Source organism: Pleurodeles waltl, chromosome 3_1 (genome assembly GCF_031143425.1).
Source record: "Pleurodeles waltl isolate 20211129_DDA chromosome 3_1, aPleWal1.hap1.20221129, whole genome shotgun sequence".
NCBI classification, from domain to species: domain Eukaryota; kingdom Metazoa; phylum Chordata; class Amphibia; order Caudata; family Salamandridae; genus Pleurodeles; species Pleurodeles waltl.
The window spans coordinates 233,401,006-233,414,780 of record NC_090440.1 but is presented as its reverse complement, the minus strand read 5'-3'; the positions used below and the strand labels follow the sequence as shown (position 1 = coordinate 233,414,780).

Sequence of the window (13,775 nt, the reverse complement as noted above, 5' to 3'; positions counted from 1 at the left end):
TGCTCACAGCGATGAAGATCCCACACTTGAGAATGTGATATTTTGCCTATTCCAGAAATTTGATATTAATCACATGACCTATGTCAATATGTATCCTCTTCCCGTTGTGCAATATTAAAGTAATATAGTATGTGAAATAATTCCTATAGCTGGTATGAGTATAGCCCCATCACGGATATGTTATAACAAACCTACCTCAGAAGCTCTAATTGTACATCTTAGTGGGGTGTATCTAACATAACAGACTGTGATATGAGCTTTGTGTTGACAAGATAGCCATCCTCTCTCGTAACATGTGAAATCCTTCCGATCACAAACAATTCATGAACTTTATCCCAAAACATCATATATCAATCCTATCACACTTCTATGTTAATAATCATCCCCAAATACATGTCAGTAAGCCTATACTATTTCTGTGCCATCATTCTTACCCCAGAGAGCATACCTATCCTATCTTTGACATGTGGTATCAAACTTATGCCTGGCATGTGATAGCAATCTACACCAGATATTCTGTGTTAATACTATCCATCAAGTTGGATAGTAATTCTATTATCAGAGATGTAATATCAATCCTACATTGACAGTTGATAGCAATTACATTCCATACATTTGAAATCAATTACATTGCAGGGATATCAATATCTCAAACATTATATAAAATGCATAAAGTGATTTAGTCCTACTCTATTATAAATCCTGTCTCCGAAATTCTATTATTATCTAAGGCACACAATGTCAATCCTACCCCCAACAACTGAATTCAGCCATTTCTCAAACTCCAATCCTTATTTAAGGCATGTTAACCCTCCTTCAAGCATGAAATATTATGTTCTTTCCCAGCATGATTTATCAGTCTTGAGTCACACCGAGTGAATGCTTAAGCATAGTCCTTGAAACAGAAAATCTATGCTAGCTTCTCCCAGTTTATCGCTTAAACCTAACTGACATGTGCTGGCATCACTCAGTAGTCTACTCTAATCTGTGAAATTTGATAGTGCACACCAGTAACCCATATGAATGTATTAGAGTTGTGTTATAATCTCTTAGCATACACATCTATCAGAACTGTTCAGATTTCATCTAGTATAGCACGTGCATCTGACGCATGCAGTAGCATCCCAGTACACTTTCATTGATACACTCCTTTAACCTTTCAGTTCTCTGTTAACAGCATTTGCTGTATCACCCTAATCTGCCAGATGGATACGCATTCCTCAGGTAGCCACGAACCTATCAAAACATAAATGTAGCCCGTTCTTGCACTTGAATCTTTTTAGGTACTTGTTTTAACGCCCAGGTGCACCACACAACTCTATGCCAGACCTCTGCAACGAACCCACCAGCCCCCAGTACACCAAGTGAATCTCTAAGATCGATGCTAACATGAATGAGTATGCAATCCACCTTTATCTGTCAGATCTACGCAATTATACTCCCTCTCAATCCCCCTCTTTGTTTTATGTGCTGGTACCCACTTACAGCTTTTTAACTTTACAGATCACCTAAAAGGCCTCCTACTAAATAACTCTAGCATAAACTAAGATATAGGCATGGTAGAGTCCCAACATTTTCTTGTGCCTCCCTCCAAGGAAGTAGCTCTATAAACTATTCAAGTAGTTCAATAAATTCATATCAAGCCTGAAATACCCTTTAAATAGAGGTTACTGCTATGGAATCTCTTGGAAGCATTAAACAAACTACTCCCATGAATCATGTGACTTTCATCCTCACGCAATTGGGCAATTGGGAAATGACTAATTCAATTGTAGGCACCAAAGGGCACAAATTGTATACTTGCTGATTCCTGCCCTCCCCCAGAATGCACCTGGTTTCCATTTCCTGGTGTGTGCAATGCCATTGAGGACTGTGGGATATGATGCCTTACTGTACTTCTCCTCCTTGCATCTCTGCAGGATCTCTAAGCTCCTCTGATGGACAGGGTGATGGAGAAAGCTAAAACTATCGACACCTTTGAACCCCACGCTTGTCACAGCATCATCAACGCCTTGGAAGCAAAATAAAAAGAAGGGAAGAGAAAGAGAGAAAGATTATACAAGCAGAAATCAGGAGGGGCGAAAAATGCTGCCAACTGGAGAAAAGAGTGCACTTCTTTTACTACAAATCATACAAACGTGTAATCAATCTAAAATGAAACCAATCAAATCCTGTGCCACAGCTGTGTCTGGGTGCACCAGCAGCCTTCAAGAATCACTAAATCAAGAAAATTATCAACCAATTGAAAAGCCATTAACCAACTGTGTAAGCCTCAGAACTCACCTTAAGAGTGGCATTTACAGCCCACCCTTTGCTGTAGTGCCAACTGTCATCTTAGGGGTGCCACTAACAGGTAGTTGCTCCTTAGATTCTACAGAGGAAACTGATGTTTACATACCTTGCACGTCAGTCTCCTTTATAGACTCCAACAGTGCAATAGTCTACAACTAGAGAGGAGCCCTTACTAACACTTCGGCTCAGAATACAAACCATTAACATCAGGGACATGATAGCATTCAGCTAGCGGATTTGAGAAGAATATCACCAGAACAAGGAAAGTGTAGAGGAAGGCATTTAATTGTACATGCTACTTGTTGTTAAAGATTACTGAAGAAAATCAAAGTAGGGTGTTGTCATAAAGTTAGGAGGTAAAGGTGTTAATGTCATTTGTTCAACAGCAAAAATGAATGGGAGTAGGACTGTTCAGCAAATCAGAGTAATGATTTGTGAATGCTGTACTGAGAAGTTAATTAATTAAGAGAGATTTGTTTAAAGTTCACCCCATAGAAAATTACATGGAAGGTATTTAAATATGCTACACTGAGCAGCTAATTAGAAGGACCAGAACTGTATATAAAACATTAAAACAAAGCAGCGAGGAGAAGTGGCTATATGGTACACTAGCGGCCATTAAAGATGGATTTGAATGCTGCTCTTTAATTTTTTTTAAATGAAGAGGGGCATTTTAAGTGTAAACACACAGTTGACTAGATAAATATGTATGTCAGATTAAATGATGTCATCATATCTTGAAATATATTCCCAAGGACTGTGGAGACCTCATCTGAGTCGGCATATTTACATTAGCAATAGAAGGGTAAACAGATAAAGGAAATACCACTCAATCTTCAAGTTGCGATGAGTAAATTGTGTGAGTAATGCTCAAAGTAAACAGCTAATGGAAAGTTAGCAAGACCGAAAGAAGATCCTTAAGCATCTAAAAGTCAAAGTATGTTTGCATAACACAGTTACCAAAAGTCAAATGAAGTATCAAAAACTGAAGAGTGGCTTTGGGTCTTGCTGGTCATAATCTGTGATAAAACATTTGGTGGACATAGCATAGTATCACAGTGCAATTTGAATGTTATTCCATGGGTCATAGATGTACCAAATTCTAGGACAATCTCAGGCAATGGCGATAAACACCTCATTCAAGAGTGGTTATATGGCAGTGAGAAAAAGGGATATGCCATGGTTTGTACATCATCAAAATACAATGTAGACGCTATGAGGTCACTTCTTGAGTGAGACTTGATGCAGGCCACGTGAAGAAGAGGGAAAAATGCTAAACCCATTTTGTGAATGAGTTCTGCATAGCAACAGAGTCCTGAATCTAGAAAGCATGGAAGTACCTTTGAAGATCAGAAGTATTATGTAATAAAAGGGTGGTGGTTAAAAGAAATGACTGAAGAATACAAGTGGGAGAGAAGAGGAATGAAAAGATTGCTGGGAAGAAGTAATGAATGGCAGAGAAAAAAGGTGGCAAAAGTAATAAAGATAAATGAAGTAATACAAACAAGAGGACAATATGGATTATTGGGGGAAAAGGTAATTGAACATGTCATAAAAAGCATGAATAATGGAAAATCGAGGATGGTACAAGCTAACATATACAGTGTGTGACAAGAGAGATGGTGTTAGTGGTCTGATGAAACCTGTTTCTCTATGAACATCTTGTGCAAGGTACTAACAGCAGACATAAGTGTCAAAGAGTTTCTTTATAGCAATAATAGTTAAGTGTGAGTGTTACCAGTGTGCATACAGTTACACTATGGACATACTGTCCAAGGAATCATGATTGTGTGTTGACATATGGAGTTTTTCAGACAAAACATTAACACAGCTATGGGCATCCCTGGATAAGGCAACAAGAAAGTCCACATACAAGTGTTTGGGTAATATCACTAGTACATTGCATTAGCTAGAAAGGGCAGCTGTATGTTGAGCTGTTACAAAGGGACTGTGTACAGCTGTATGGTGAGCTGTGACAGAGGGACTGTGCCGGCCTCTCTTATGTTCAACAAAGAAGGTAAAAAAAAAAAGACCACTCTTCACTTACCAATTTTTTTCTGAACGTGCCGCTTGCCAGCCTGTCTAAAAGCCACCATGGCCCTGAAGAAGGCCCTAAGGACAGCCCAGCGGAACACGACTACTGGATCAATGCCAATCATCCCACAAATGAAGGCATTCTTACTGCTTTTCAACAGAGCCACAATGTCTGGCCGCATGTGGTCTGTATTCTTCTCACGGAAGTCCTATGTGGGGAAAGAGAAGAAGGATCCCAATAAAATAAGCAAGTATGGTTTGAGTAGTAGCAATTCGAAGAAATGCCAATTCCTGTCAGAGTTGTGTCAATCTTTATTGTGCATGCTGCAGAGAAGTGTGACTTATACAAGGCACTATGTGAATGGTAGAACTTTCCAACAGGGTACTGAAGAGCAGACATTTGCTCATTAATAAATGAACCCACTCTAGGCAACAAATGAAGGATAAGCATGACAAAGAAAGCAGGGATTTGCAATGTGTGTTCTTAGGTTTGTACTTTGAGCATTACAGGACCAACATCCTAGCTCTGGAATAAGAGTAATAAATATAATAATAATGGGAACTATAGCAGATTCTCTTCTAATGAGGACCTTATATATTTCAGACCGTTTGCTAAAATGATCATTAAAAATAACAAATGTAGAATAAATCCTAAATTGTATTATTGTTGGATGCCGGTCCTCTATGTAGTGCACAAAATCGAGTACACTATGCAGAGGGTCCGGGCACCCACACGTTGGCTTCCAGAGGTAATAATTAGACCACCTAATGCTCCAATTTGTAAGGTAGCTGGTAAAGCAGTTAGGCTAATCCAGGAGATGTGTTAAGCAATTGCTGTACACTCAAATCCAATCATGCACCACACACAATCAATGACTAACTTGAGACCAGAATTTATAAAAATACTTCAGACTGTTATATACATTTTAAGACCAAGATCTTTAAAATACGTTAAAACTTCAAAAAAAGTAATAACTTGAAAAGTACTTAACAGTTAGTCTTTCCGTGCATAATTACGCACCATTGGAATCAATGCAAAGTCACATTTAAAAATGCAGTAAAAATTGCACAGTTGAGTTACCAGTCTCTTCTCTTGCAGGGTGGTCTCATCAGTCAGTGGGCACACTGTGCCAGCTGGGGAGTCTCGGGCAGCTCCCAGTTCTGGAGGGAGCAGTGTTGGAGAGGTTCTTGGCACAGGCACAGAGCCACCTGGAGGGGCCACTTGGAAAAGGAGCTGGTTTGCAGATTTAAAGATGGTGCCTTGGGGTCCCCTGGGGCTGTTAAGGTTGCAAGGGGTTCGGGACCCGGGGCACACAGCAGACCCCGCGATGCAAGGCACAGGGGCCAGGTGCAGGGCGAGTTGGAGGTCCAGGAGCTGTGCGCAATGGAGTCCTTTGGAGCTGGAGGTGAGTCACTTTGAGGGCTCCTTACAGGACAAAGGAGGCACTCTGATCGGAGGTCCGGGGTGTTCCTGAAGTCCCTCAACTGGGGCTTTCTCCTGATCCTTTTTCAGCTCTGGGGGAGCTGGTTTTCTGCTTGTCCGACGTCAGCTGACCAGTACCCAGGGTATTGGTGTAACTCAACCACTAGAGGGCGCAGTGCCACCAAACTTGGCACAGTTGTGGGTCACGTCCGGGTATTCCTCGGTGTGTCGTCGGGTCCAGCTGTGACTTCCGGTCGCTGTGATATCAGCCGGTCAGTGAAGTGACCCTCACTGGTTTGTTGGTCCTTTGCAGGTTTCTTGTTTTTTCTGAGTGGTGCGTCCACTCAGGAGGGAAATCTGGGATCATTCTTAAAGCCTGGAGGTCCTCTTGTTTCTTGGGGTTCGTCCAGTGTCCAGCTCCTCTGCAGAGGTGATTTTCGGGTCCTGGGTGCAGCAGGCAGGGTTTGGTGCCTTTTCTTGTGCAGCAGGTCCTCAGTTTTCTTGCTGTGGTCTTCTTTTGGTGCTGGTCTTCTTTTCTTCAAATTCTTTTCAAATCTGATTTCTTGGTCTATGGGAGCCCACTAAATACGGAATTTAGTGGGCATTTCAGGGAGAACCTGGTAGTGCCCAATGGGACACTTACCCTTGTGTGGCTACACTCACTACAGTGACCACTTCCCGTGGGAAGAGTCGCTTTCTTAAACCTGATTGGCTATTTTCCTCCATTCCAAGATGGAGGAAAATGAAATGAAGAGTCCACTTCGCCTGCAAGCCCCTACGGGTGGTGCATGCTCAGTGATGCCACTCCTCTTACCCTTTATGTGGTTTCCCTTTCCCTTTGCTCCCTCCAGAAGTAGGGGTTTGCAGGGGGGGGAGGCAATCTGCTGCTAGCAGCAGGCCTGGGGGTCGAATTTCAAGGGTGGTAGCCCTTTGAAGCTCACTGCCAGGGCAGTGCACATTCCTGAGGGAGGGGGAGTTAGCTCCTCAACCCAAGAAGGGCTTTGTTTAACAAACCAGAGAGACAGGACTCTCCCCCTGGGTTTGTGTATTAGCTGTCTGGATGTGGCAGGCTTGCTGGAACCAGTCAGCAACCATGCCAGGATAGTTAGTTTTTGCAAGGGGCACCTCGAAGGTGACCCTTGGGCACGTTTTATAACAAATCCAGAACTGGTACCAGTTTGGATTTATCATTCTGAGTTCTTTGATACCAAACAACCTAGGGTTCAGAGTAGCCATTATGTAGCTGGGAAACTTGTATTGACCACTGACCAGCACATATATTAAAATGGCTGCTCTGTTCACTCACTATGTCCCAGGGTTGGCAAGGACATAGTGGGGACATATCGCTCATGCACTTATGCCCTCATTTATAGTATGGTGCACCCTGCCTTAGGGCTTGAAGGCCTGCTAGAGAGGTGACTTACCCATAACATATGCAGTGTAAGGTGGACAGGGCACACAGAGAGTGTGCCATGTCGAGTTTGTATTTTAGGTTTGCACCAGGACACTCAGCCTGCTATGGGGTGCACCTGGATGCATAGCTCTTAAGGGTCGCACAATCAATACTGCTGTCCTCAGGGTCTTACCCATAGTACTCCCATGCCCTGGGTACCTAAATACCTTTCAATAGGGACTTATAGTGGTAGCTAAAGGTGTATCCAATTACTTTTACCATGTTTTAGGGAAAGAACACTGGCACTAGAAACCTGGTTAGCAGGATCCAAGTGCATTCTATTCCACCATTGCATTCAGAAACCAGGCAAAAGGTGTGTGCGTGTGTGTGTGTGTGGGGGGGGGGCTGCGACAAGGAGCCAGTCTCTTACAATTATGCAACAACAAAAATCCTTATAAAGACTTTGAATGTTCTCTGGTATAAGACTACAAGGTCTAGTGAACAAGTTACTTACCTTAGGTGATGCTCTTTCTGTTAGAGACTATCCAGCGACACCTTCCTTACCTGTCGAGTACCCCCCAGACGTCGGACTGTATTTGGAAACTCTTTAGCTGTACTTTTGGAATGTGGCGTATTGCGGCTCCACACTGAAGCTCTTCTGCTCGGTTCTAATGTCAGGTGCTTTCAAGACTGTCCATGCCCCCAGCCGTAGAGCCCGAAAAGCAAATTAGTAGACAGTGCAGATTCCTAAACTTGCAATTTTATTAATGGATAGATTTCAACCACAGAAAGGGGAGGATGGGAGAGTTGGTGTGAAATCTAGAGGTGCATAGAGTCTCCAACAGAAAGAGCTTTACTGAAGGTAAGTAACTTGTTCTCTTACCTTTTTACATAGATACCAAAGCAATACCTATTTGGAGGTGGGTCTATGAGTGGACTCAAACCAGAAAGTTGTGCAGGACTCAACGGGCAAAATGTCCCTGTCAGCAAGCCTGAATGTCCAGCCAATAACGCTTTGTGAACATAAAGAGGGATACCCATGTAGCCACCTGCCCGATGTCTAGGAGAGGAACTCTGTGCTGATGCAGTGGTAGCAGCTCTAGCTCTGGTAGAATGAACATGCAGTCCTTTGGGAGGTTGTTTTTCAACCAACATGTAGCAGAGATCTTTCTCTTCTGCATTGTCTTACCTCTTCCACTCCAGAGAACCCACAAAGAACTGATTGTCCACCCAGTGGTCTTTGGTGTGATTGATGTAAAAGCTCAGCACTACCTTGGGGTTTAAGCGATTAAGTCTCTCCTCCTTCTCAGAGGGGTGCGGCGGAGCACCGAACACTAGCAGAGAGATGGTTTATCCGATGTGGAATAGTGTCACATCTTTCGGCAGGAAGGATGCCCATGTCTGCAGAACTAGTTTGTCTGGGAAGAAGGAAGTATATGGTGCATTGGCACACAGAGTCTGAAGCTCACTTGCACGTCGGGCCAAAATGATGGCAATCAGAAACACTGTCTTGATAGTAAGTTGCTATAGGGGACATCTGTAAAGCCGCTTGAATGCAATGTATATCAGATCAGTGAGGATCAGATTAACGTCCCACTGAGGCATGACAAAAAGAGAAAAGGGAAACGTGTTGCAGCCCTTTAAAAAACTGCATCACAACTGGTTATGTAAAGTAAGAGGCCTGATGAGGCAACCGTAAGAAGGCTAAGAGGGCCAAAAGATGCCTTGCTGAGTAAAAGACAGAACAAATAAATCAGGCTTTACGGAGAAGGGTGCTGGGACAAGAAATCCGGGTCAATTGTGTGCCTGGTGAGCTCTGGTGAGCCATCATGGCCCAAGTTCCAAAAAGTGTGTCTGTCAGGGCCTCAATGAAGGGCCAAAGTGACTCAGAAGAAGTGTGGCCCAGTTGCACACCTCCGTCAGAATATTTTTTATCTCCAGGGTGGGGTGTAGGAGATCAAAGACTTCAGCCGCCCTGTATATGACCATGGAGTAGGACGATGATTCTTCTGGTTTGTACGGGTACTGCTGGATCCAGTTTTGATGTTTGAGGAGTATTCAAAAGATGAGAAATCTGCTGCCAAAAGTCTCTATTAGAAACAATTCTTCATAAGAATAAAAAGCAATGATACCAATTTGTTTATGTGACTTTACTATTTTCTGCAGTTTTACAAAACAAATAAGCATTGTTGCCAATTATGATTCTATGGGATTACAACTGATGAAGAGGAATCTCGCTGTCTTACACAGATTGTCTGAGCTCTGTCCATCTTTGTAGCTTCTTCCTATTCCAGGAGGCTGTTTCAAGAATACTATCAGGGAGACAAAATTTAGCTAGGCAGGGCTTCTAATAAGACATTACGGGAAAGTTACTTAACTACAATAATTATATATATATATATATATATATATATATATATATATATATATTTATTTATATTTAATGGGGGCTCGCGACCCCTCCCCGCTCTGCCGTGTTTGGGAGCAGACAAACGCAGATCTTGGAAGGACGTCATAGATATATACATGTATGGAAAATGTCACTTACCCAGTGTACATCTGTTCATGGCACGTTCCGCTGCAGATTCACATGCTGTGCATATACTTCTGCCATCTAGTGTTGGGCTCGGAGTGTTACAAGTTGTTTTTCTTCGAATAAGTGTTTTCGAGTCACGGGATCGAGTGACTCCTCCTCTTCGGTTGCAGTGCGCATGGGCACCGACTCCATGTTAGATTGTTTTCCCGCAGAGGGTAAGGTAGGAGTGATATAGTAAAAGAAAAGAGATGTCCATGCTAATGGAATGTTAAATATATTTATATGTACAAATGTTGTTAACTTAAACAACTACAGGCTCCCGGGGAGGTGGGAGGGTGCATGTGAATCTGCAGCGGAACATGCCACGAACAGTTGTACACTGGGTAAGTGACATTTTCTGTTTGATGGCATTTGTAGCTGCTGATACACATGCTGTGCATAGACTACAAAGCAGTTAGTCCTCCCATAAAAGCGGTGGTTAGCCTGCAGGAGTTGAAATTGTTTGAAATAATGTTCTGAGTACAGCTTGACCTACTGTGGCTTGCTGTGTTGCTAAAACATCTACACAATAGTGTTTAGTGAATGTATGTGGTGTTGACCAAGTAGCTGCTTCACATATTTCAGCCATCGTTATATTTCCTAAAAATGCCATTGTAGCACCTTTCTTCCTTGTGGAATGTGCTTTAGGAGTAACTAAGAGATGTCTTTTGGCTTTAAAGTAGCATGTTTGGATGCATCTTACAATCCATCTTGCTAATCCTTGTTTTGAAACAGGGTTACCTGTATAAGGTTTTTCAAAAGCTACAAACAGCTGTATAGTTTTCCTGAATGGTTTTGTTCTATCTATATAGTACATTAGTGCTTTTTTATGTCTAATGTATGCAGAGCTCTTTCTGCCACAGAATCTGGCTGCGGGAAGAAGATTGGCAGTTCCACCGTTTGATTTATATGAAAAGGTGATACTACTTTTGGAAGAAATTTGGGCTTAGTTCATAGTACAACTTTATGTTTGTGTACTTGTATGAATGGTTCTTCAATAGTGAAAGTTTGAATTTCACTGACTCTTCGCAATGATGTAATTGCGACTAGGAAGGTAACCTTCCATGTAAAAGAATTGCATTTGACATGAGTGCATAGGTTCAAATGGTGGGCCCATAAGTCGCGTAAGCACTATGTTTAAATTCTAAGAATGAACTGGAGGTGTCCTGGGTGGAATGATGCGTTTTAAGCCTTCCATGAAGGCTTTAATAAAAGGAACTCTAAATAAGAGTTGTGCTGTATATTTTGTAAATATGCTGAGATTGCAGTAAGATGGATTTTTATGGAAGAGAATGCTAAATCGGATTTTTCTAAATGAAGTAAATAGCATACAATATTTTGTATTGATGCTGTAAGAGGGGCAATCTGTTTAGATTGACAGTAATATACAAATCTTTTTCATTTGTTAGAATAGCACTGTCTAGTAGTGGGTTTTCTTGCTTACTTAATCACGTCCATACATTCTGATGGTAGTTGTAAATACCCAAACTCTATGACCTCAGGAGCCAAATTGCCAGATTGAGTGTGTTGGGATTTGGGTGCCTGATCTGCCCTTTGTTTTGTGTCAACAGGTCTGGTCTGTTTGGGAGTTTGGAGTGTGGTACTACTGATAAGTCTAATAATGTTGTGTACCACGGTTAACGGGCCCACGTTGGTGCTATGAGTATCATATTGAGTGTGTTTTGACGCAATTTTTGACTACAAATGGAATGAGTGGGAGAGGGGGTAAAGCGTAAGCAAATATTCCTGACCAATTGATCCATAGAGCATTGCCCTTGGATAGGGGATGTGGGTGTCTGGATGCGAAGTTTTAGCATTTTGCGTTTTGGCTTGTGGCAAACAGATCTATGTTTTGTGTTCCCCATTGCTGAAAGTATTTTTGAAGTACTTGAGGGTGAATCTCCCACTCGTGTGTTTGTTGATGATTTCTGCTGAGAACCTCTGCGAGTTGGTTGTGTATTCCTGGAATGTATTTTGCTACCAGGTGAATTTGGTTGTGTATTGCCCATTTCCAAATTTTCTGAGCTAGGAGGGAGAACTGGGACGAATGTGTCCCTCCTTGCTTGTGTAGGTAATATATTGTCGTCATGTTGCCTGTTTTGATCAGGACATTGTTTTGAGTGAGAAGAGGCTGAAAAGCTTTGAGTGCTAGGAAGACAGCTAACAACTCCAAGTGATTTATGTGTAGCTGTTTGTGTTGGGCATCCCATTGTCCTTGGATGTTGTGATTGTTGAGGTGAGCTCCCCAGCCAGTCATTGATGCATCTGTTGTAATTATGGTCTGAGACACAGGGTCTTGAAATGTCCGCCTTTTGTTTAGATTTGTGGAATTCCACCACTGAAGGGACATGTATGTTTAGCGGTCTATCAACACTAGATCTTGAAGTTGACCGTGTGCCTGTGACCACTGTTGTACAAGGCACTGTTGTAAGGGCAACATGTTAAGTCTTGCATGTGGAACAATAGCAATACATGATGCCATCATCCCTAACATTTTCATGACAAATCTGACAGTGTACTGTTGACCTGTCTGTATCTGTGCGATTATATTTTGGAATGCTTGTATTCTTTGCGTATTTGGACTTGCTAGTGCCTTTCGAGTATTTAGTATTGCACCTAAATACTGTTGTATTTGTGCAGGTTGCAGTTGCGACTTTTGGTAATTTACTGAGAACCCTACCGTGTGCAGGGTTTGTATTAAGTAATGCGCATGGTTTTGACACTGCATATGACGGTTTGATTTTATTAGCCAATCGTCTAGATATGGAAAGACATGGATATGTTGTCTTCTTAGGTAGGCTGCGACTACCACTAGGCACTTTGTGAATACCCTTGGAGCTGTTGTTATCCCAAAGGGTAACACCTTGAACTGATAGTGCTTTTCTTGAATGACAAACCTGAGATATTTTCTGTGCTCAGGATGGATGGGTATATGAAAATATGCATCCTTGAGGTTTAATGTTGCCATGGAATCATGTTTTTGAAGTAGTGGGATAACATCCTGAAGAGTTACCATGTGAAAGTGTTCTGACAGGATAAAAAGGTTGAGGATCCTGAGATGTAATATTGGTCTTAGGGTGCCATCCTTTTTGGGAATCAGGAAATATAGTGAGTAAACTCCTGTCCGTACTTGATTTTGTGAAACGGGTTCTATTGCTTGTTTGAGTAATAGAGATGTGACTTCTTCCTGAAACTGACTTATGTGTTTTGTGGATAATTTGTGTGGTTTTGGTGGAATGATTGGGGGAGTTTGTATCAATCTAGGCAATAACCATTGCAGATAATTGATAGTACCCAATTGTCTGTGGTAATGTTTTGCCAATTGGGGTGAAACTTTTGTAGTCTTCCTCCCACAGGGGAGGTGTGGAGTGGAAGGGGATGAAACAAGTCACTGTTTAGTATGCTGTGAGGTTTGTTTAGAGGTTTGATATTTCCATCTACTTCTGGGATACTGTCCTCGATATGTGCCCTTAAAACCACCTTGTTGATATTGAGGTTGGTAGGCTGGTTTTGCCTGCGATGTGGATGCCTCTGCTGTTCGAGCTCTAAATCCACCTCCAAACTGAGGTTTTCGAAAGGATCCCCTGTATGGTGTGGTGTATAGTGCACCCATAGCTTTTGCAGTGTCTGAATCTTTACATAATTTCTCAATTGTAGTGTCCAATTCTGGGCAGAAAAGTTGTTTTTTTATTGAACGGCATATTTAACACCGCTTTTTGGATTTCAGGTTTGAAACCTGAGGACCTGAGCCATGCGTGCCTTCTTATTGTTACAGAAGTGTTGACACTCCTGGCAGCTATGTCTGCTGCGTCTAGGGCAGACCTAATCTGATTTTTGGTGATGGCTTGCCCTTCCTCCACTATTTGCTGTGCCCTGTTTTGATGTTCCTTGGAGAGATGCTGAATTATGTCTTGCATCTCCTCTCAATGGGCCCAGTCGTATCTAGCCAACAACGCCTGTGAGTTGGCTATCCTCCATTGATTGACTGCCTGGGATGCAACTCTCTTCCCTGCAGCATCAAATTTCCTACTCTCTTTGTCTGGTGGGGGTGCATGAGT

General features: G+C 42.2%; 1 protein-coding gene across 7 annotated transcripts in view; it reads right to left on the bottom strand.

The window, feature by feature from the left end:
• MYO9A (myosin IXA) overlaps nt 1-13,775 on the bottom strand; it is a 1,132,274-nt gene that overhangs the window by 580,366 nt on the left and 538,133 nt on the right. For 3 of the 7 annotated variants that reach the window (XM_069222284.1, XM_069222288.1, XM_069222285.1), the window contains 2 exons: nt 4,340-4,535; nt 1,832-2,011 (listed from right to left, as the gene is read on the bottom strand). In XM_069222284.1, the coding sequence (XP_069078385.1) occupies nt 1,832-2,011; nt 4,340-4,535 (376 nt within the window). The remainder of the gene's footprint in view (nt 1-1,831; nt 2,012-4,339; nt 4,536-13,775) is intronic. The other 4 variants (XM_069222286.1, XM_069222289.1, XM_069222287.1 and 1 more) reach the window with 2 other exon arrangements.